Here is a 22,533-nt window from a genome sequence, read left to right as displayed (position 1 = left end):
GAGAATTTTTTGGCCAAGTTCTCATGGATAACGTCATTCATTAGCTTGACATGCTCCTTCATTGTATAACATATTAGTCACTGTTGAGCTAAACATTCTCTAGATAACAGCTCTATGATGCAAGGAGCAAATGTGAATGAGGTCAATAACATTTCTACCTTGCAAGAATGTATTTTATTTATATGATACAATGTCATTTCCTGCTGCAGGCAATGAAATGACAGGTTTAGGGGTCCTGGTGAAAGTAAAACCATTGTGCCACTATCTTAAGAGGCCCCAGTAATTTTAACCTAGCTTTGTCAGGCAGGAGACCCACAGAATTGGATGGGACACCTGATTTACTCCCCATCCAACGTTATCCTCTACTCACTTCAGTGGAGAGTAAAATCGGGCGGGGCCATACAACCAGCATTGCACTCAATCCTGTCAGTTTACTGATGGGTGGGTTAGGTTGAAACTATCCCTATCTAATTTAATCTGCTTTTAAAGGTCAGCCTGAATGCCTCCATGCTAAATCTTTGCATCATTACCTTTATATTCTATTGCATTTTAAACTGTACTTAAGTATACAATACTTAAATCAAAACCTGACAATAATGTTTAACCATCATGCATCATATTTATATGTCTAACTCAGGCTTCAATAGAAATATGTAATACATGGTTTGAAAGGAAATATTACTTTTTTACTTGTTTTTAAGAATACATTTCTACAATAAATACATTTCTTCAAAAGTGCCAGCAGGACAGACGGGTGAGATGCACTGAAAACCACAAGGTGGAATTTTATGCTCTCCCGTGGCTGGTTTGGAGGCAAGGAGAGCATAAAATTGGGTGGGATGGTGGTGGGGTCTACACCGAAATTTATTCCGGGGTGGGAAGGCCTGTGAATGGCCTTCCCGTCCTACTGCCAATTGAGGCCCTTAACTGGGTAATTAACCCACAATTAAGGGCCTCTTCCTGTCGCAGCTGCAATTACCCGTGAGACGGGTGGTTCTGCTGCTGCATGGCACGGAAAATCGTGCGTGTTGCTTCCCAGCTCCTTGGGGGGGGGCGAGCTGGGCTGGTGAGGAGGAAAGATCCCACTTTCAAAGGCACTTGGCACCTGAACGAGGAACCTGGCTTCGCAAAGGTGGGGGGGTCCGCTGAGGGCCACCCCCCCCCCCCACTGCCCTTACTGCCAAACCCCCTTCCCCCACAGCACCCGTCCCCCCCCCACCCCCGTGACTCCCATGCATGAGACCCCTCTCGGCCCTGACCTACCTTAAGCCTGGTTCCAACACCGCTCCTCGGTGTCTGGTCACTGCAACTACAGCAGCAGCGACCGCCTCCATGGTGGCGCTACAGCTGCCAGCCTCTGATTGGCCGGCAGCTCTGCAAGGCTGGGACTTCCGGTGACAGGATCCTAAATCCTATGGAAGGTCCGTCACTGTCCAGTAAAGTGTCTGATTGACACCAAATTCGGTGGGCCTTCCGTACAAGCGGGGACACCGAGCCTCCTGCTGCTACCATAAAACTCCCTTCACAGTTGCATTTACTGACTTGTATCATTGCTCCTGATTATTATTAAATACCGTCTTCTTTTGTTTGGAGTTTTATCTGCAAGAGGCTATTTGGTACTTAAGTGGTGCTCACAAAATGCAATTTCCTGCTGATTCCTTAAATTCTCATCAGAATAAGCTGCAGTACCATTACATATTTAGTGTGGATATTTTCAAAAATGATTCGGGTCATTAATAAAAATATGCAAGAGCTCTTCAATTAAGTGGAACTTTCTGTACTTACCTGAACAGAATACATGTTTTGTGCATTGCACTCATCAGACACTGTGAAGCTAAAGTTGCCAGACTCTTGAGAATTCACTTTCCAGATCAGAAGTCCCGCAGGTGATAGACTGCCATTCTGTGGTCCAGATTCCAGCAGGAACAGTACAGCTGAACCTTCTGGATCCACAGCTGTGAACTGGTAAACAAAATTTTCACCAAAGAATGTCTGGAGCTTAGCAGTGGACACTTGGTAGATTGGTGGCTGATTGTCTTAAAGAAATGCAAAAATGAGGCAATTAAGAGTAAATCTAATTAAAATAATTTCTCCTGCATTCTTCTCTCCAAAAAAATACAAAAACCAGTTCCTTAATCAAATTTAAAAGCTACAAATTTAAACTTACTTTCATTTATAGACCAGGTGAACTTGGATATGTCAGGCCTACACAGTAAACAAAGGCTTGTTGGGTTTGTGTCTCCTTCGCCATAGCACAGGCCATCTATATTACAGGTCTTTTCCTATGGAAATGAGTGATATTTGTAATTGAAGATAAGGGTCAATGAACACGATTACTGCAACAAAAACAGAAAATGCTGGAAATACCGAGCAGGTCTGGCAGCATCTGTGGAGAGATAAATAGTGTTAACATGCAGGTCGATGACCTAGCACCAGAACTGTTTGATGAAATGTCATTGACCTGAAACTGTGGGCTGAATTTTATGGGACCCCGAGGCAGGGCTGGAGGCATGGGGGTGGTCATGGAGAATCGCGACGGGTGGCGGGGGGGAGGGGCGATGTGGAGGTCCTGTCGCTTCCTTTTTGCCCAGCGATCTTCCCGGGGGCGGGATAGACCGATGACAGCCTTCTGCCCAGTGGGCCCCTGTTACGACCGACTACTCCAGTCAAAGCCCCCAATCAAAATATACGATTCTGATTGTGGTGGGAGAAACGCACTGATAATTCAATCCCTTCACTCCATAGATCGCCTAACATATCATTTAAAACTTTCCAAATGAAAGAAAGACCCAGCCAAATTGTACCATCTATTAACCCCTGAATGAGGCTAACCACATAAGGATCTTTAAATCAACAAATTAACTCTTTAATTAGAAGAACTAAATTCTTCAACACTATGAAGATATAAACAACAATTAAAATAGAAAAAAATTGAGTGAGTCCTTGCAAATTTACAGTCCAATGTTGCTTGAAGTCCTCACAGAATGTTGCTTGAAGTCTTCACAGTTGTCCAATGCGGGCAAAAGGTTCTTGCACAGTAGAACAGTCCATAGTCCAGCTTCAGCAGTAGGTGATGCTTTTCTTCTCCAGCGAATTTCAACGATTAATGACTTGCAAACACTTTCAATGGAATCAAGCTGACTTTAGAGTTTTTGAGGGATAAAAGATTGTCACAGTCGAACTTCCCTTTCTTCAATTTAAATTACCAGAGATCTTGGTTTTGGCTTGACTTTTGTTTTAGAATGTTGAGAAATAATAATAAACAGACTAAAATCCTCTTCCTTCACTTTAAATGGTTGAGAGCTCTTTTTCTAGGTGCTGTCACCATAGCTGTCTGTGTCCTCTGTCTCTGTGTTCTGTTAGAACAAACTATCTTCAACTAAAAAGCTAGTTCAAAATTGAATTGTAACAAATGTATCGCTTAATACTCACTCCCAGTGGTTGTATCTATGGTAATGAGAATGCACTCTTTGAATCGCAGTCTCCAAATGGCGGTTTCTAAGGCAACGAAAATGCATCTTCCTATAACTCCTGAGGCTTGCTGATTCTTAAAGCAATACTGATCCTTTGCAAGCCTTAAAGGCAAATCGCATATTCCTGGAAAAAAAGCTACAGGACCACGACACCTCTGCCCCATGTGGAATGGAACGACATTCCTGTAATGCGTTTCATTACAATTGGGAAAAAAAAAATTGAAAGACGTTAACTTTTTTTTCATGCATTACAGATATACACATTTCTAAAAAAAAATGTTTAGACTACAGCAACAAGTTCCACCAGAACATTTTGGCTTTAAATTTTCAAAAGGTTGTTCCAATTAACCCATTTTAAATTTACAAGCATAGTCTTCCAATTGTTTTGTGTTTTCCTTTCAAGTGTCCCTATTGTCCATCACCTCAGCCAGGTGAGCTGCACAGCTAGGGGCACTGACCACCACTGAGTTCACTATTCTCTGCGAAGTTTCTCGAGTACCCCTTAACCTATGTGGCATCACTTGACATTTGAAAACCCTTTCCGGTGTAACAGAAGCTGATTTTTTCTTACCCTGGGGTGTCAAAGGAATTTGACAGTATCCTTCTGACACATCTGTCTCTTTAAGACACAAGGTGTTGCCCACTCTGTCCTTACAGTCCTTTAAATGAGAATTTGGGTAGGAGTCTACCTTCTTTACCACAGTGACTTTTCTAGAATCTCTGCAAGTTTGAACCGTCCCACACGGTTTAGTCATCAAGACCATCTGCGAATTCCAGCTGTCCTGACTAGGTTCTTCTAAGCTGCCCTTCAGCATGCACTGTACCTCTGCTTCCACTTGGGCCTGTCTGTCTGGATCTAAGCAACAAGGATGTTGTTTTAAAGGAATGGCTCCCCCTATACCCACATCATGTGTGACTAAGGTTGTACATCCTGACTTAACCCTACAAACCTTTTGAAACATTGTGAAAACCCTGGTTAGGACTTCATGCTGTTTTGCCTCAAAGTGTAAAAGCCAATTGTTTAATTTTCCTAACCATTCTGCATTTGCTGATTGGATAGTTGGAGGTTCAATCTGAGAATTTCCTAGGCCTACTTCTGCCTCATCCTCACTATCCTTTCCCTTCTCCACAGTCCCGATTACCTGACAAACCTGTACTGGCTTATCCTCCTCCCTGCGGTAATATGGTTTGAGCAAATTAATGTGACACAACCAGTTCTTCATCCGGCGATCAGGGGTGTCAATCAAGTAATCTACCTTACCCACTCTTTTGATCACTCTATATGGGCCACTGAACCGTGCTTTCACTGGTTCTCCCTGTGATGGTAACAACACTAATACCTCATCCCCTGGTTTTATGGTAGGTTGTGGTTTTCCCACCGTTTGACAGGTGTGGCATGCCATACAAAATTGTCTCACATCCTTTGTAAGATCTAGCCAGTAATAATGTTTGCTTATGTGTGATTTGGTCTTCCGAATTCTCCTATGTCCTGAAAAGGGAATGCCATGTGCTAACCTTAATAATCCTTGTCGATATTTAGGTGGTACCGCTATCTGTTCAACAACTGTCCAGTCTTCGTCGGCAGGTCTATGAGGCGGTCTCCATTTCCTCCTCAAAACCCCGTTTGCCATATAATAAATAGCCTTCCAGAACTCCTTTTACCTCAGCTTCTGACAGAGCCATCTGTGCTATTTGGTAGATCTCTGGATCAGCTTGCTGTGCTGCAATGATAGATGATCTGTTAAACATCTCATTTGGATTATCTAAATCCCCAAATAAGGTTTCAGATGCTTGATTATCTATTTGTGGTGCCCCTTTTACCTCTGACAATGGCTCCTGTTTAGCCATTGCTCGGGTAACTACACATGCATGAAATATTCCAGGAACTTGCTCCTGTAATTGCTCTGTTTCCTTAATTTCATATGTTTCCTCTGTAACTATAGGAGAAACTGATACTTTTGATCCAGCCAAATCATTTCCTAGGAGTAGATCAATTGCCTTTGCTGGTAAACTGTGGACAACACCAACAGTTACTATCCCAGATATTAAGTCACTCTCTAGGCGTACTTTATACAAAGGTACGGGTATACACACCCCGCCAATTCCATTTACTAAAACTTTAGCGTTCTGGTGGAAACCTCATATCTTTCCCCAGCAAGAGTATTTAGGTCGCTTCTGTACCCCTGAGTATAATGATAGGTTTTCCTGCCTCGCTTACAGGATATGGAGTTACTCTTCCTTTTGACAAAAAAACCATTATAACTCTCAGGTATCTTATTCTTAACCTCTACACTCCTCTTAGTTTTAGTATCTGGTTTCACATTCACAGCTGTTGTTAAAGCTATAGCCTGGTCTGTTGTACTCTCAGTCAGAGTCTTTTCCTCTGCACTAACTTTGCATACCCCAACAAGTCCAAGGGTTTACCTCGCAATTTCCAGTACTCTGAACGAAGATGACCCGTTTTTTTGCAATGATAACACTTTGGCTTGCGAACCTCACTTCAACCCTCAGCATCTTCCTTTCTGATCTGAGGAGGTGTTCCTTCTTGTCCCCAGCTACTTGCCTTCCTTTCACTCTCCCACTTTCTATCCTTCTCGGATTTATGGGGGCGACGGACAAAATAGGTTGGCTTATTCACAAGCTTAAAATCATCAGCAATCTCTGCTGCTTGCCTAGCTTTCAAAACTTTCAGGTTATCTATAAGAGTTCTCACTACTGAAGGAATGGAGTTTTTAAGCTCTTCTAAGAGAATCAATTCTCGAAGGTTCTCTTATGTGATTTCTATCTTTAATGCCCATATCCAACGGTCAAAATTAATTTGCTTCACCCCCTCAAATTCTGACAGTAAGCTTCAGGGACTAAGTCATACGCAGCGAGAATGGCCTTTTTTGCCATCTCAATTTGCAGAAGCCTCTTCAGAAAGCATGGCATAAGCTTCATGAACTCTGCCTACCAGCCTGCCCTGCATGAGCAATGTCCAGCTTTCTTTCGGCCATTTCATCTGTTTGGCTATTTTTTCAAACGATATGAAAATACCTCTACGTCCCTTTCCTCGAACTTCGGAAGAGCCTGTTTAAATTTAAACAACTTCTCATTGGGTCCCGATCTAAACTCAGATTCTTCCTGACCCGAATTTTCGCTGGATTTAAGACTACCCCTTTGTCTTAGTTCCATCTCTTTTAACCTAAATTCCCTCTCTTCTCTTTGACTTTCTCTCCAAAATGCTCCCTCTCTCCTCTTTTTCAAATTCAAGTTTTCTTAATTCATTTTCCTGCTGAAGCTCCAGCTTTTCTTATTTCTAACTGAATCCTAGCCAATTCCATTGCATCAGTCTCAGACCTATTACCTTCATGTCTCTCGTATTCCCTTTCTTGTTCCTCGTATTGCCCTTCATCTGTATTATCATCAACATCATCTTCTAATTCCAGATGTTCGGCTATTATGCCAATTATCTCTGCTTTTTTGGCACCTAATTTCAATTCCAACCCCAATTTTACTGCCAATTCTTTTAATTTGTTCTTAGTTAAAGTTATCAAGTCACTCAGGGAAACATTCTGCTTTCCCAAAAACTCTGCTACAACCACTAATGCCATAACAATGGTATAGACTGTACCTGATTATAAAAGAGACCTGGTTCTTTTAATTTCTTTGTAATTGGTGTCAGATTTAGATACCATCAATCAAGTTTCCAATTGATAAGAACCCAGACTCAAGAGCAATTAATCGGATGCCAAACGCAAAACCCCAATTTAAATATATTATCCCCGAGATGAGTAATTACTATGATTCCAAATGCAGGCCCTCCAAATATGTCTGATTCTGATCCCAGACGCGAGCCACCGAATTAAATATGATTCAACTGCGAACGAGCCCCAAATTAAGAAATGATTCAAATCCCAGGATGAGCCCCCAATCAATATGTTACGACCGACTGCTCCAGTCAAAGCCCCCAATCAAAATATACGATTCTGATTGTGGTGGGAGAAATGCACTGATAATTCAATCCCGTCACTCCACAGATCGCCTAACATATCATTTAAAACTTTCCAAATTAAAGAAAGACCCAGCCAAATTGTAGCATCTATTAACCCCCAAATGAGGCTAACCAAACCAGGTGTCTTTAAGTCAGCAAATTACCTCTTTAATTAGAAGAACTAAATTCTTCAATGCTATGAAGATATAAACAACATTTAAAATAGAAAAAATTACAGTCCTTGCAAATTTACAGTCCAATGTTGCTTGACGTCCTCACCAAATGTTGCTTGACGTCCTCACAGAATGTTGTTTGACATCCTCATAGAATGTTGCTTGAAGTCCTCACAGTCAACCGATGCGGGAAAAAGGTTCTTCCACAGTAGAACAGTCCGTAGTCTAGCTTTAGCAGTAGGTGATGCTTTCCTTCTCCAGCGAATTTCAACAATTAACGACTTGCAAACACTTTCAATGGAATCAAGCTGACTTTAGAGTTTTTGAGGGATAAAAGATTGTCACTGTCTAACATCCCTTTCTTCAATTTAAAGAGATCTCAGTTTTGGCTTAAGTTTTTTTTTAGAATTTTGAGAGATAATAATCAACAGACTAAAATCCTCTTCCTTCAGTTTAAATGGTTGATAGCTCTTTTTCCAGGTGCTGTCACCACAGCTGTCTGTGTCCTCTGTCTCTGTTCTGTTAGAACAAACTGTCTTCAACTAAAAAGCCAGTTCAACATTGAATTGTAACAAATGTATTGCTTAATACTCACTTCCGGTGGCACCCGTTGAATCGTAGTCTCCAAATGGCTGTTTCTAAGGCAACGAAAATGCACCTTCCTATAACTCCTGAGGCTTGCTGGTTCTTGCAAGCCTTAAAGGCAAACTGCATATTTCCAGAAAAAAAAACAACAGGACCATGGCAGCACGTCCCCACCCCCACCACGCCCAATTGGAGCCTTCCGAATTTGTCCCGCGATTCTGTCTCACCTATCTCTGGTCCTGGGTTCCACTGCTGGCCTAGGTCCAAGGCCTCTGCAGTACTGGTAGTGGCCACTGCTCCTAGTGGCACTGCCGATACTGCTAAACTGCCGGCCCTCTGATTGGCTGGCAGCTCATGGAGGTGGGATCTCCGTCTTCTAAGGTATGGGGATCCCGGCTCCTAAAACTTTGATAGGAAAAGACTGGAGGATCATTTAGGGAGGCACGAAAAAGCAGAGGCGGGGTTTCCCCCGCCTTTTCAGCCCTGTGCTGGGAGCCCCACCTCCTACACAAAATCCAGCCTGTTTCTTCTCCACAGATGCTGCCAGACCTGCTGAGTATTTCTAGCATTTTCTGTTTTTATTTCAGATTTTCAGCATCTGCAATATTTTGCTTTTACAATTACTGCAACATTTGATTATGATCATATTAAGCAACAAATGTACCTAAAAGTAGTCATTAAACTTGTCTAATCACAAGTGGAATTTGGTGCTCTTTGTGGCAATTTTATCTTTTTATTGTAAATTTAACTTTCTTTTTTCAATTATAACAGTCACTAAACTTTAAAAGTATTTCATTGGCTGTAAAGCAATTTGAGACGGCCCATGGTCATGAAAGGCGCTATATAAATGCATGTCTTTTTTAACCCTGTGACAGAATCTCTGTGTTCCTATTTTTATTTGCTTCTTATCACAGTTTTGCAGCCATTCTGCAGTGCTTCATGTTCATGTTATTCCTACCCTTTCCTTTACGGCTTTTAGGTGCAGCAGTTGATTTAATATTTACAGTATCTAAATTATCAGGCTTATGAAACTAACTGTAAGTATTCTTTGTGCATGTATAACACCTGTTCATTTAAAGAGACAAAGAGAACCCCAGCTCAATTAACTAGTGAACACTGGTTGGTTACTCATCCTGTTATACTTCAATGTTGTTACAGGTTATCATCATATGTGGAGAATGTAGCTTTGCTGCATTAAATCAGAAACCTGCAATTAGGGTTAACAATGCTACATCCATATCTGCTAAACAAATGTCAGGATGAAGATAAGACATAGACATGATAAACACCCTGGAGGCAACTCTGCAGAGGGAGGAGGGGTCTGGGATGGGCAGTTCTCATTCCCGAGTGAGATAAGGTGCACTGAAAGTTATATAACTGGGAATTAGATCACAGTTCAGGGCCAAATTTAGCAGCTAACTTAACCAAGTTCTTCTGCATGATAATGTAGATTCTGTGGTAGATCTTCCTAAAGCTTTGGCATATCTCAAGGCAATAAAGAATTACGAAATTCCCCCTTCAGTCTAATAAATATTTAAAAACTGGATGAAATAGTATACCTGTTTAGAAAGCCAAGTACATTTATCTATTTAAAAGCAGTTTCCTATGGTCAGGGCTGCTCAGCACTGCCGAGGACCCCGGTGTAGCCCACTCCCCTGACCCGCTCACTTCTTACTACTCTGTGTTCTGATCACTTCCGCCCAGAATCATAGCATAATACAGTACAGAAGGAGGCAATTCAAAACACTGAATCTGTGCTGGTGCTTTCAAACAGCAATCAAGTTAGTCCCTCTCTTTCCCCATAACCCAGCAATTTTTTCTCCTTCAAATATTTATCCAATTCCTTTTTGAAAGCTACTACAGAATTTCTATTCACTCTATCAGGCAGTGCATTCCAAATCCTAACTACTCATTGCATAAGAAAGTTTTTCATGTCGCCTCTGGTTCTCTTGCCAGTCACTTTAAATCTGTGTCTTCTTGTTATCGAAAACTACCCTCCCTTCCAATTTCTTTCATCCCTCTTTCAGGCACAGTTCCCCCATCATAACTTGGTGACCATTCCCCCACCCCCTTCCTCCCCCAATCGCTTTCTCCTCTCCCAAAAATACTCTACCTCTGCTTCTCTCTCTCTCTCAGCAGCTTTCCCCATTCAAAATGTTCCCTTCTCCTGATCACCACCCCCGCCCCCCCCACTACCCACCACTTACGTGAATGTCTCCCTCTGCTGCTTGGGCTGCCCCTTCCCCCTCACAATCATTACCACCTCACTATACCAATCGATTCTCCCCCTCTTCCAAAAGCCCTCTTCTCTCTCCTGATTGCCTTTCATCTTTCCCGATCTCTTCCCTTCTTTCGCCCAGGACACATTTGTGGGCCACCATCAGCGCCCAACGTCCCCTCTAGGTTACTTTCGCTGTGTGCCTCTACCAATCAATCAGAGTTCACTTGCCAACCAATCAGTGCTCTTTTCTCATATAGTAAAAATTTGTTGCTTCCCTTACATTGGTATTCTTACGAATTGTCCTGATGAGTGCAAGACGAAAGTTTCGACAAAATGTCTCTATTTTCAGCAATACTCAAGTTCTGTACTACGACTATTTAATAAAAATGGTCTTTGAAGAACTCTTCTTTCAAGAAAACAACTACTCTTTTCAGAGCAATTCACATGATGTAAACTCTAAATCGTCTTACTAGGGCGGCACAGTGGCGCAGTGGTTAGCACTGCAGCCTCACAGCTCCAGGGACCCGGGTTTGATTCTGGGTACTGCCTGTGTGGAGTTTGCAAGTTCTCCCTGTGTCTGCGTGGGTTTTCTCCGGGTGCTCCGGTTTCCTCCCACAAGCCAAAAGACTTGCAGGTTGATAGGTAAATTGGCCATTATAAATTGTCACTAGTATAGGTAGGTGGTAGGGAAATATAGGGACAGGTGGGGATGTTTGGTAGGAATATGGGATTAGTGTAGGATTAGTATAAATGGGTGGTTGATGGTCGGCACAGACTCGGTGGGCCGAAGGGCCTGTTTCAGTGCTGTATCTCTAATCTAATCTAAACCTTACTGCTCTCGGCATGAAAACCTTCAAACAACGTTTAACAGATTATCTGGTCATTATCACATTGCTGTTTGTGGGAGCTTGTTGTGTGCAAATTAGCTGCCAGGTTTCCTACATTACAATGACTACACTTCAAAAAATGTACTTCATTGGCTGTACAGTGCTTTAAGATGTCCTGAGATTGTGAAAGACGCTATGCAAATGCAAGTACTTCTTTCTTTTCCCAGGCATACAAAGTTCAAACAGCAAACCAGCAAATATATACAACCATAAATAAGACTGAATTGCCCAGGCTTTGACAGCTGGATTGGAAGTATGCAAGGACCAAGAGATGCAAGTTGGATACTCCTACCCTAAAGGGTAGAATGGTCCTTGGCTGGACAAGTAGCGTGAAGCTTACCAGTGCCCTGATCTTGCTTTCAGCTGGTTAAAGTCGAGCAGTATCGCTGGGTACATTTGGCAGCCCCTAACCATTGGTTCTTGACGACCTGTGTCTAACCTGTCTAGATTTGGCTAAGTGTGGTGCATTCCTACAGGGAGACAATTCTGCATTTTCTAACAGAGAAACAAATCTCATGACATATGCTTTTCTGAATTGCTTGTTTTGGAAATCTTCGCTTTGATAATGGGTTTTTTATTCATTCATGGGATGTGGGCGTCAATGGCTAGGCCAGCATTTATTGCCCATCCCTAATTGCCCTTGAGAAGGTGGTGGTGAGCTGCCTTCTTGAACCGCTGCAGTCCATGTGAGGAGGTACACCCACAGTGCTGTTAGGGAGTTCCAGGATTTTGACCCAGCAACAGTGAAGGAACGGTGATATTGTTTCAAATCGGGATGGAGTGTGACTTGAAGGGGAACTTGCAGGTGGTGGTGTTCCCATGCATTTGCTGCCCTTGTCCTTCTAGTTGGTAGAGGTCGCGGGTTTGGAAGATGCTGTTTAAGGAGCCTTGGTGCATTGCTGCAGTGCATCATGTAGATGATACACACTGTTGCCACTGTGTGTCGGTGGTGGAGGGAGTGAATGTTTGTGGATGTTTGTGCCAATCAAGCGGTGTGATCCTAATTCCCAGCTGACCAAAATTAGCCACTTCAATTTTAACAAGTGAGTTCCTCATTGCCATTTCTTTTCAAGAATTCTGCCACTTAAAGCTGTATCATTATACTGAGAAACCACATTTTCAGTTATAGCGATATTCAAAAATCTGAAATTACCTTCAACTTACAAAGTCCAGCTGGCATGCTATCACAGATCTGACAAACACCATCATAAAGTGTCAGGACTTTCAAGCCACTGAACAAGGATCCATCGTTTGTAATCTGCCAAGTAGAAAAAATAGTGGCATTTTCAGCAATATATTTTTATATTATTTTATCTATGATCATTTAGGCATTCCAGAATTGCAGATTTTATATTTGGGAAGATGAAACAAATTTTACCTCCAAGCTTCACAATCGGAACTTCATGAAACATATTTTTAATCATCGAATTGACAAGACAAATACCAGTTATTGCTTCCACAGGGTGCTGTCTAATTGCCTCCCTCACCAAGGCTCATGTGCAGAGCTCATACAAAAATTTGGAAGCAGCTGCTGTTGTTGGTTGCACCACACAATTTAGCACAGAATTCAACCCCAGTGGGGAGGCCATTTTTCCCTATTACATTGCTCAGTCTTCTCCCCATTTGTTTTCCAGCTGTTGCTGATTCTTCAAGTTTCATTTTTATACCACCTCTAGTAGCATGAGCTACAAAAATTACAACTTGCATTCACTCTGAGTAGTTTACAAAGGGTAAGGTGGATGTAGGCGAGGCAAAAGAAGTATTGGTGGAGGGGGTTAGAAAGAAGAACTGATGGCAGAGATAGGCTTCCCAAAGGTTTTTGTGGACAAGGCAAGAGATTGCAAAATAAAGAGCTGTGGGAGAGAACTCCAGATTTGGGATGCGGTGACTGAAAGAATGTCTTCTGGTGGTGGAGCAGAGGGTGCAAGGAACAAACAGCAGTTCAGAATCAGAGAACCAGGGTGGCGATTACTTAGATATGGTGGAGTGAGGCCATAAAGGATTTAAAAAATAAAATGAAGAACCTGAAATCTATTTTCTAGAGACACAGGAAGTGACTGGAGAATGGAATGGTTGAATTATGAATGTGTGAGACTGTATATGGGAGAGGCCAAGGTCACAGTTCTATATTAGTGAGAGTTTGTGGAGGATGAAAGTGGAGGCGTGATGAGAAATTTATCTTGGAGGTAGTGAAAGCATGGTTTAGGTTTTAGTGGTAACAGAGAAAGGTAGATGCATAAATGGCCAATGATTCAGAGGTGGGAGAAATACATCTGGATGTCAAATCAAATGTGGGACAAGAATCTGAATATTGAACAGAATGCAGAGGTTGGGCACCAGCTGATTCGCAAAGTAGCCACAATGTAATACTGTATAAATGGAAAGGCACTCTGCTCCATGAAGGTCCATGTGCACTTCTCAGCAGTCATAATTGTCAAATTAAACAACTATGCCAAATTATTTTAAGGCAAAGGCAGAGTAGAAGAAAGTGAAGTTGGTGAGAGTGACGCAGAATGTTTTTTTATTTGTTCATGTGGTGTGAGCATTGCTGGCAAAGCCAGAATTTGTTGCCCATCCCTAATTGTCCTCGAGAAGGTGGTGGCGAGCCACCTTCTTGAAACGTTACAGTCCTTGGGGTGTAGGTACACTCACACTACTGTTAGGAAGGGAGTTCCAGGATTTTGACCCAGTGACAGTGAAGGAACTATATCGCCGTTCCTTCACTGTTGCTGGGTCAAAATCCTGGAACTCCTTTCCTAACAGCACTGTGGGTCTATCTACCCCAAATGGACTGCAGCGGTTCAAGAAGGCAGCTCACCACCACCTTCTCAAAGGCAAATAGGGATGGGCAATAAATGCTGGCATAGCCAGTGACGCCCACATCCCATGAATGAATAAAAAAAAAGAATGGTGATATTTTTGCAAGTCAGGATGGTGTGTGTCTTGGAGGAGAATTTGCTGATGGTGATGTTCCCATGCTTCTGCTGCCCTTTACCTTCTAGGTGGTAGAGGTTGTGGGTTTGGAAGGTGCTGTCGAAGGAGTCTTGGCGGGTTGCTGCAGTGCATCTTGCGATGGTACACACTGCTGCCCCTATGTGGTGGTGGCGGAGGGATTGAATGTTTAAGGTGATGGATGGAGTGCAAATCAAGTGGACTGCTTTGTCCTGTATGGTGTTGAGCTTCTTGTGTGTTGTTGGAGCTGACTTGTGCCTTATAAATGGTGGGCAGGCTTTGGGGAGTCGGAAGGTGAGTTACTCGCTGCAGAATGTCCAGCCCCTGACCTTCTATTGTAGCCACAGTTAAGTTTCTGGTTAATGGTAACTGCCAGGATGTTGATGGTGGGTGTGGTGTTTGATTGTTCAGTGATTGATTGTTTTGTGCTGTGTAACATTGCTCACTATGCTGTTCGACAGCCCTGGAAGGGGCATGGTTCCACAACTGAAATGAAGACAAGTCCAGACAGATTCCTGGCAGCCTTTGCACACACAGAAATCTTGAATCAGGTTTCTGCATGTTTGGGGCACAAAACATAACAGTGGAGATTCAGTTATGGTAATGCTGTTGAACATCAAGGACGATGTGAGATGCTGGTTTGTTGATGGCCATGGGCAATGCTGGTAGACTACTCTTGTAGGCCTACAAAAGGGGAATGAATACATAAGTTCATTTCCTTTTGTGTCAGTGTCGCAGAATTACAATTGTGTTCTTGGAGTAGAATCAATGGTGTAAGATGTTTAAAAGGACCATTTCCTACTTCATTGGACTGATGGAAATAGAATAAAATAGAGGCTAATAGCACACTGATATTTCCCAATGTACCAATCTTCTAATTATAAAAACTGTCTACTAAGAACTGAAGAATTAAATATAGTGTAAATAGTTTATTATATAAAAACTTTCATTTATATAGCACCAAACATGACCACAGGACGCCCCAAAGTGTTTTACAGCCAATGAAGTGTAGTCACTGTTGTAATGTAGGAAACACAGCAGCCAATTTGCACACAGCAAGTTCCCACAAACAGCAATGTGATAATGACCAGATAATCTGATTTTGTGATTTTGATTGAGGGACAAATATTGGCCAGGACGCCTGCTCTCCTCTAAAAAGGTGCCATGGGATCTTTTACATCCACCTGAGAGAGCAGACGGGCCTCGGGGAAAACCTCTCATCCAAAAAGACAGCACCTCCAACAGAGCAGTGCTCCCTCAGTACTACACTGCAGTGTCAGCCTTGAATTTTGTGCTGAAGTCCTGGGGTAGGATTTGAACCCACAACCTCCTGATTCAGAAGCAAAAGTGCGACCAACTGAGCCACAGCTGACACCTATCTAATTATGTAGCTTTAGTGCTAAAAATAAGTATTTATGAATATACCAGCAAATCTACAGCATATTATTGGTTGCAGTTGAAACAGGAAGGATTATAAATATAACTTTTGGGCCTCTGAATGACCCATTTGATTGGGGTTGATTTTATCTCATATTATAGTAATGAAGATTTTAAGCCTTATAGATCAGAAACGTCCTCTGATCCCTGAGCTGCTATGAATGCTGTGATCTTGCCAATTTGTGACACGGCAATTTATTAGTTCTGCTGTAGGAAGGGAACCAATCTGTTACTTACTACTGCTGGAAATGTGTGTGGCTGGATGTAGACAAGGCTGAAGAAGAATATAGGATTTGCTGGATGGAAAAAGACTACGGCCGATCTAGTTCACCATAAACTATCCTGGTTAATGCATGATAGGATAATGGAGTTGTTGACCAATCATAGCAATCTATCTCTATTAACTAATCTACAACAAGTCGAGACATGACGCAAGGAAATCCTCAGTGGTAGAGAGCTTTGGGAACCACATGTCCAAAGCCACGTGTTCCTTTCCAGGATGCTACACTTCATGTTGCAAGTGACTCATATACTGTATCAAAAGAAAATTCTGAAAGAAATCTATCTAACTAGCATTTGAAGAACTCAATACAAACTGCTTCCACTCTTTCTCCAGGAAGCCTATAGATTGACCACTCACTCATTGAAATATTGGTGCTGCAGATTAGTTTTGAATTTACCCTCCATTTAGGCACAGGCCATGTTCTCTGGTTGAGCTACTTGGATGAGTTACCAGTAGAACTTTGCACATTCAGCAGAGGGTTAGTGAAGGTAGAAAAGTGAAGAAGGAAAATAAAGTAAAAGTTTGTTATTCAAATCCCCTTGTTAAGCACAAACAATTCAGTTACTTCAATCAATTCATAGTATTAAATTATATTTTAATTTTCAGTAGTGTTTGGTTCTGTAAGTTTAAAAGTCTTACCTTTATTTGCCACCTGGCAAAAGGTTTATCTGAAAACATGAAGTCCACAGTCTCAGTTGCCATATTTGTTAGTGGTGGAATTTGGCAATCAACAGCTTTGGTACTAAGGAATGTTGCCTTCGTAATCTGAGTAGCTCCTGGAATCCATCCATTATTCACATACTGCTCTCGACAATAGCAGGAAAAACAAAGAGAATGTTCACATTGTGATCTGTGTGAGCTTTGTAATTACCACAAAAGCCAGCATCAATTTAAAATTTTAATCCTCAACACTAATGATTTCTAACAATCAAAAGCAATGACCGATTTTCACTCATCAAAAGCAGAGGCTGGTGATGGCCTCAAGTTGTAGTCGGTGGACTTAGAACCCTATTAATGCCAACGCATCGGTCACTGCCATTTTTAACGGCCTACCTACTGCTGGATGGCCAAAATGCCAGTCTGTTACAGCCGGTATGTCCTTTTTAATAAGAAAATCTGGGTCCTGTGTTATGCATAGGATGCCTACTGTCATTTTGGACAGAACTGGTTATAGCGGACACCATGCACTCTCCAACCAGTTTTACAAGCAGCCCAACCGAAGTTTTAAATAATTTTTGTGGGGCCGGGGGAGCAGGACCACTGGTCCAAATACAGCAGTATATGGATGCCCATTTGGGTCAGGAAGCTCGGCAAGTCTATTTAAATGAGGTTTGGGCCTCAAAATTGCTCCCGCCTGTATGCTGCTAGAATGGGTGGACAGCTGTCTGTAATACATTCTGTCTGATCAGAATATAATGGGTATCTGAAAATTATGCTCAAAGTATATTAAACACAGAGTTATATTTTCACACTCATGACTTTCATCCTGTTTTTTAAACTGAGAACTATCTCCATTTAATCATCTGTAGGGTCTGCTTATTACAAGGTTTCATTTATGTACCATCCCAACATTTTTCTCTGTGCATTATTTATAACTAATTTACAAATGGCTTTCCAGACAAATAAATATTAAAACTAGCACACTGAGGAAACCAAAGGCGTATATCTTCAACATTATGGATTTGAGTTAGCTAAGAAAGAAACAAAGAGTTTGTATTGATATGGCGCCTTTTACGTCTTTGAGACATGCCAAAGCACCTTACAGTCAATGATGGACTTTTGGAGTGTAGTAACTGGTGTAATGCAAGAAACTGGGGAGCCAATTTGTTCACAGAAAGATCCCACAAACAGCAATGAGATTATGACCAAATAATCTGTTTTTAGATGTGGGTTGAGGGATAAATGTTGGCCAGGGCACTTCAAATAGTATCATGGGATTTTTTTTATCCATCTGAGAGTGTAAGTTGGTAACAATAAATCAATGTGACATTAAGGCCCAAATTTCGTGACTGTTCTGAGAGTGAGAAACATTATCACCATTGGGACCTTTTGGAAAATCATGGCAGTGCTTTCCTGACGTGAACTGTTGGCAGGCGAGGTTCCTCCATAAGGTATTAGAAGCTGCAATGAGTTACCATGTGGGCTGTGGCACATGATGGGATTATTTTCACAGTCTATTGCTGCAATCAGACAGTTGAATTGAAGATATTTTTAAAGCATTAAGGATTCTAATTTGTATTTTATTGTACAGTAAACTTGGCTTCAGTGTGATGCAAATGAGGTTCTAAGTTGACAGCAAATGTGAATAATCTTGCTCAATATCCTTTGACTGGGGCAAATGATTTAGTACAACTCAACTTCCCATAATAAATCTCATGAATTCCTGCACTTGATTTGCTGCCAGGACACTCCAACTTTATATAAAAAGTCCCTGATGCAGTGAAAATTCTGGTTTCTGAGCAGATCAAAGCAATAAAAAACACCAGCCATAACAAATCACTTGTCCTATTTACAACAAAGCTTCATCTATAAATCTTACACCATCATTTATAAGAATACATAAATCAATCAATAAGGTCCAACAAAATAAATATATTGAAATATATTTTGAATTTTTATGCTCTTCGAGATGTGCCATGTTGTGGTGAGAACACTTTTCCAACTTGTTCACCCAAATGTCAGCATCAGCCAGTCAGTCCTTCTGCACCGTGCCAATAGAAAGCCAGAAACTCAACTTCAGAGGAGCTCCCTCTACTGCGTCGGCATGGGTTTGTCTACCAGCCTCTCCAGGTTTCACATAGAATATACAGATCAGAAACAGGCCAATCAGCCCAATGTTTATGCTCCACTCGAGCCTCCTACCATCCTTCCTTACCTAACTCTATCAGCATAACCCTCTATTCTCTTCTCCATCATATGCTTAGCCAGCCTCCCCTTACATGCATCTATACGATTCGTCTCAACCACTCCCTGTGAACTCCACATTCTCACCACTCCCTCCAAAAAGAAGTTTCTTCTGAATTCCTTATTTTCTTTCTTCGTGACTATCCTATATTGATGGCCTCTAGTTTTGCTCTTGCCCACAAGTGTAAACACTCCCTCTGTTTGCTCTATCAAAATCTTTCATAATTTTAAAGACCTTTATGAGGCTACCTCTAAGCCTTCTCTTTTCAAGAGACAAGAGACCAAAGCCTGAACATCCTTTCCTGATCGGTATAACCTTATATTTCTGGGTATCGTCCTTGTAAATCTTTTCTGCACCCTTACCAGAGACTCTACATCCTTTTATAATAGTAGCCAGAACTGTATACAGTACTCCAAGTGTGGCCTAATCAAGTTTCTTCAACTTCTTTACTTTCAATTACATTCCTTTAAAAATAAACCCAAAAGTTTGATTTGCTTTTTTTTGCAAGCACGGGCTGGTTGGGTACGGCCCGTACCTTGCTCGTTGCGAACAGCGGAAGGGACATGTTGTTTGATTCGATCTGCTAGTCTTTGGGACGTACGGCCTATATACCTAGCATCACACTGACATTAAAATTCATATATCACATTACTCATTTGTGTGATAGGCAGAACATCTTTTGACGGCAGCATCCTGTTAGTGGCAAACACCAACCAGCCTGTGCTTGCAAAACTCAAAACACAGTGTCCAACATTAGATGTGATTCTGTGATTAGACAAAATTTGCTAAATAATTCTCAGTGTGCTAAGAATTACGCTGGCAACCAATTTAAGATTGTCAGTACGGCTCGCAGTGTGGCGCATTTGCGTGTACTGGAAGTTACATATGTTAATACACAGGGCCCTGTTCTTTGCAGACCAAAAGAACATGTACAAACATTGCGTCTGTTTCAGCTAAACAAAATAAGTGACAGCCATTCGCTGGCTCATTCCACAGGGCAATGCCTTGACCAATAAGACTCAAGCTGCCTGGTTTAAATTTCAAACAAAGCTTGGCAGTAAACTGTCAATCACTGTAAACTGGTGCATTCTCAATGGCAAAGCCTCTACCAATCAGAGTTCATTTGCCAACCAATTAACACTCTCTTCTCATACAGTATAAAGTTGTTGTTTTACCTTACATTGGTATTCTTGCGGATTGTTCTGATGAGTGCAAAGCGAAAAGCTTTGACAACATCTCTATTTTCAGCAATACTCAGGTTAAATAAGCAGACAAAGGACAAGTTTTCTCACAGGCTAAAAAAGATAACTATTTATTTTTACACAATTCTCAAAATGGTCTTGCCCTAGGTGGGAACCTTGAGTGTTGGTCAAATGTTTCATCAGGAGCCATCACAACTGAAATCAGTCCTGTCTTCACAGAAGCACACTTCAATAGCGATTGGTTGATAGGAGTAGGCAGCCTGCCTGAATGCTTCTCCCTAACTGAGGGACATCAAGATGAACTTCAGTACCAACTGAGGATGGCACATGCACATTAGCAAGAAAACCTGGCACCTTCCTGGTCTTTATGGCTTAGTGTGTTTTATCTAGTGAATAATTAAGCCAGACAGATCAGTAAGATTTGTTCCGAGTCTGTACATGGTGAGTTAGTTGATCTCAGCTGGTACCAGATATTTTTACATTACTGTGGTAGTAAGTTAGATATCTATATCTGACTCTCAGCAAACCGGTTACTGAGAGACATCTGCGGTTTTATTGCAAAGCGCTATTTATAAAAATGTTCATTTGCATAGCCAATTCTCGCACAATTAACATGCTCCTGTGATGTCAGCATCATGAGATACCAACCTTACGTCTAAGACTACAAGGTTAATACCAGATAGTTAGAATATAGCTGAAAGTGGTTGTGGCCTTTATTGTTTTTCAGTTTATACTGCATTTGCACAAGTTGTGCAGCAAAGCCTACACAGCAACATGTATGCCCTTGAAAAAGATCCTTATCATTTACTATCCCATAAATCTTTGCAGAGTCATTTTTTTCTGAAATATAAATCGAATTTTTGTCTGGAGATGATTCACAATGAAATATTTAATTTTTAAAACTGCTCATCACACCTTAACTATTCATAGAATCTGCAGTTTATGAGTCTGTAGGCTACAGTTTCTGTTGTCCAATCTTGTTTACAGTTTTATTCGCTCTAAGGATAGGAGATACCTAAAGGGACACACGCTTCCAAATCATTGCATAGATCCCTTACCTTTAGACTGGTAACTTCACATTGGAGATCAGGAGAGTCCCTGAAGCCCAGGCCAAATACTCTAATACTGTTGCACTCAAAGATTCGTATATCACACAGGCCACCATTCTCCAAATCGGTAATCTCAGGAGGCTGATCTTAAAAAGGCAAAAAAAAATGTTCACAATGAATCTGAATTGTAGGGAACATTAACTAGACATGCAGAAAAAGAATCCATTTCAGAATCATTCAAACAGCACATAAATTTTGCTCATCAGTGCTTTATAAAAGTTAATTTCAATTAATTTAAATGAAAGCACAGACAGTTCCCTCCTTCATTATATGACAAGAAAAACAGAACTTATTTTTAATAACATCCATTTTAAACTGTGTATACCTTAACTCATCTGATTGCAGTTCTGAATAAGAAGTACTTATCTGCCATACAAAGGAAAAATAAAGGTGACGATTATAGTGCTGGGTAGTCCAATGAGAAACTGATAGAAATTAAAGCTTGTAAGGATCTAACCACAAAGTCCAGATCATAAAACCTGGTGTTACATCTTGCTCTGGAGCTAATGAATGACAGGTGCACGTGCTCTATTGGCAAAAAAGACATCAATCATGTCAGTTTGGTGCTGGAACAAAGCTTGCATGTAGATAAAGAAAAGAATGTATAATATTTACTGGGTAGAAAATTTCCTGCTAATCACCTACAGATTAGTAGTCAATACAATTACAGTAATGTCATTCATTTTCTTGCATGAATGGCTTTGTACATCAAATCTATGGCACACACCGCAAGTTAATATAGCAACTCCTGACACAATACTAGACGCCTAAAATAAGAAACTATATGAATAAAACAGATAACAATGAGTAACCTCAAGTTGTAAAGTTAATATTCTGCTTCAGGTGATGGTGATAATGCATGCAAAACTCCATTTTCTTCTGGTATTATAATGCCATGTAAATCTTTTAAGTAGCTACTGTGTTGTAAGCACTGCCACTCTCAGCCTCCAATACTCAATAATGCTGGACACAATAAATGGACAGAATGGTGATTTCTTATCAAATTTGCAGAGACACAACGGATAGAACGTTCCAAAGCCTTGTGTAATGGCCGGGACCTTGTGTGCAAAGTCTTGGGAAGAGCATCTAGGATTTTCTGATGAATTGTCCACTGCATGCAGAGCCTCTGCCAGAGATTCAAGGCCTCGGAAAATATGACCTACCTCCAGTTATCTATCTGCCATATATCTGTTATTCTTTTGCTGTGCCAATTATTGTGTTGGATGGCAATCTTTGCCTGTAGTGTGTCATACCTTACCGTACCTTGGAATACTTGAATTTATACTGGTAGCAAAAGTAGGGAGAGTATTTTCCAATAAGTCTTTCCCCAACT

General features: G+C 41.3%; 1 protein-coding gene across 2 annotated transcripts in view; it reads right to left on the bottom strand.

The window, feature by feature from the left end:
• si:ch211-246m6.5 (von Willebrand factor D and EGF domain-containing protein) overlaps positions 1-22,533 on the bottom strand; it is a 297,063-nt gene that overhangs the window by 103,229 nt on the left and 171,301 nt on the right. For both annotated transcript variants that reach the window (XM_068035012.1, XM_068035013.1), the window contains exons 13-17: positions 21,150-21,286; positions 16,624-16,785; positions 12,466-12,570; positions 2,168-2,282; positions 1,786-2,036 (exon numbers count right to left, since the gene is read on the bottom strand). In XM_068035012.1, coding sequence (XP_067891113.1) covers positions 1,786-2,036; positions 2,168-2,282; positions 12,466-12,570; positions 16,624-16,785; positions 21,150-21,286 — 770 coding nt within the window. The remainder of the gene's footprint in view (positions 1-1,785; positions 2,037-2,167; positions 2,283-12,465; positions 12,571-16,623; positions 16,786-21,149; positions 21,287-22,533) is intronic.

The sequence above is a fragment of the Heterodontus francisci genome, chromosome 7, assembly GCF_036365525.1.
Source record: "Heterodontus francisci isolate sHetFra1 chromosome 7, sHetFra1.hap1, whole genome shotgun sequence".
Lineage (NCBI taxonomy): Eukaryota > Metazoa > Chordata > Chondrichthyes > Heterodontiformes > Heterodontidae > Heterodontus > Heterodontus francisci.
Note: the sequence above shows the minus strand (reverse complement) of the source record. Positions and strands in the feature narration are given on the sequence as shown.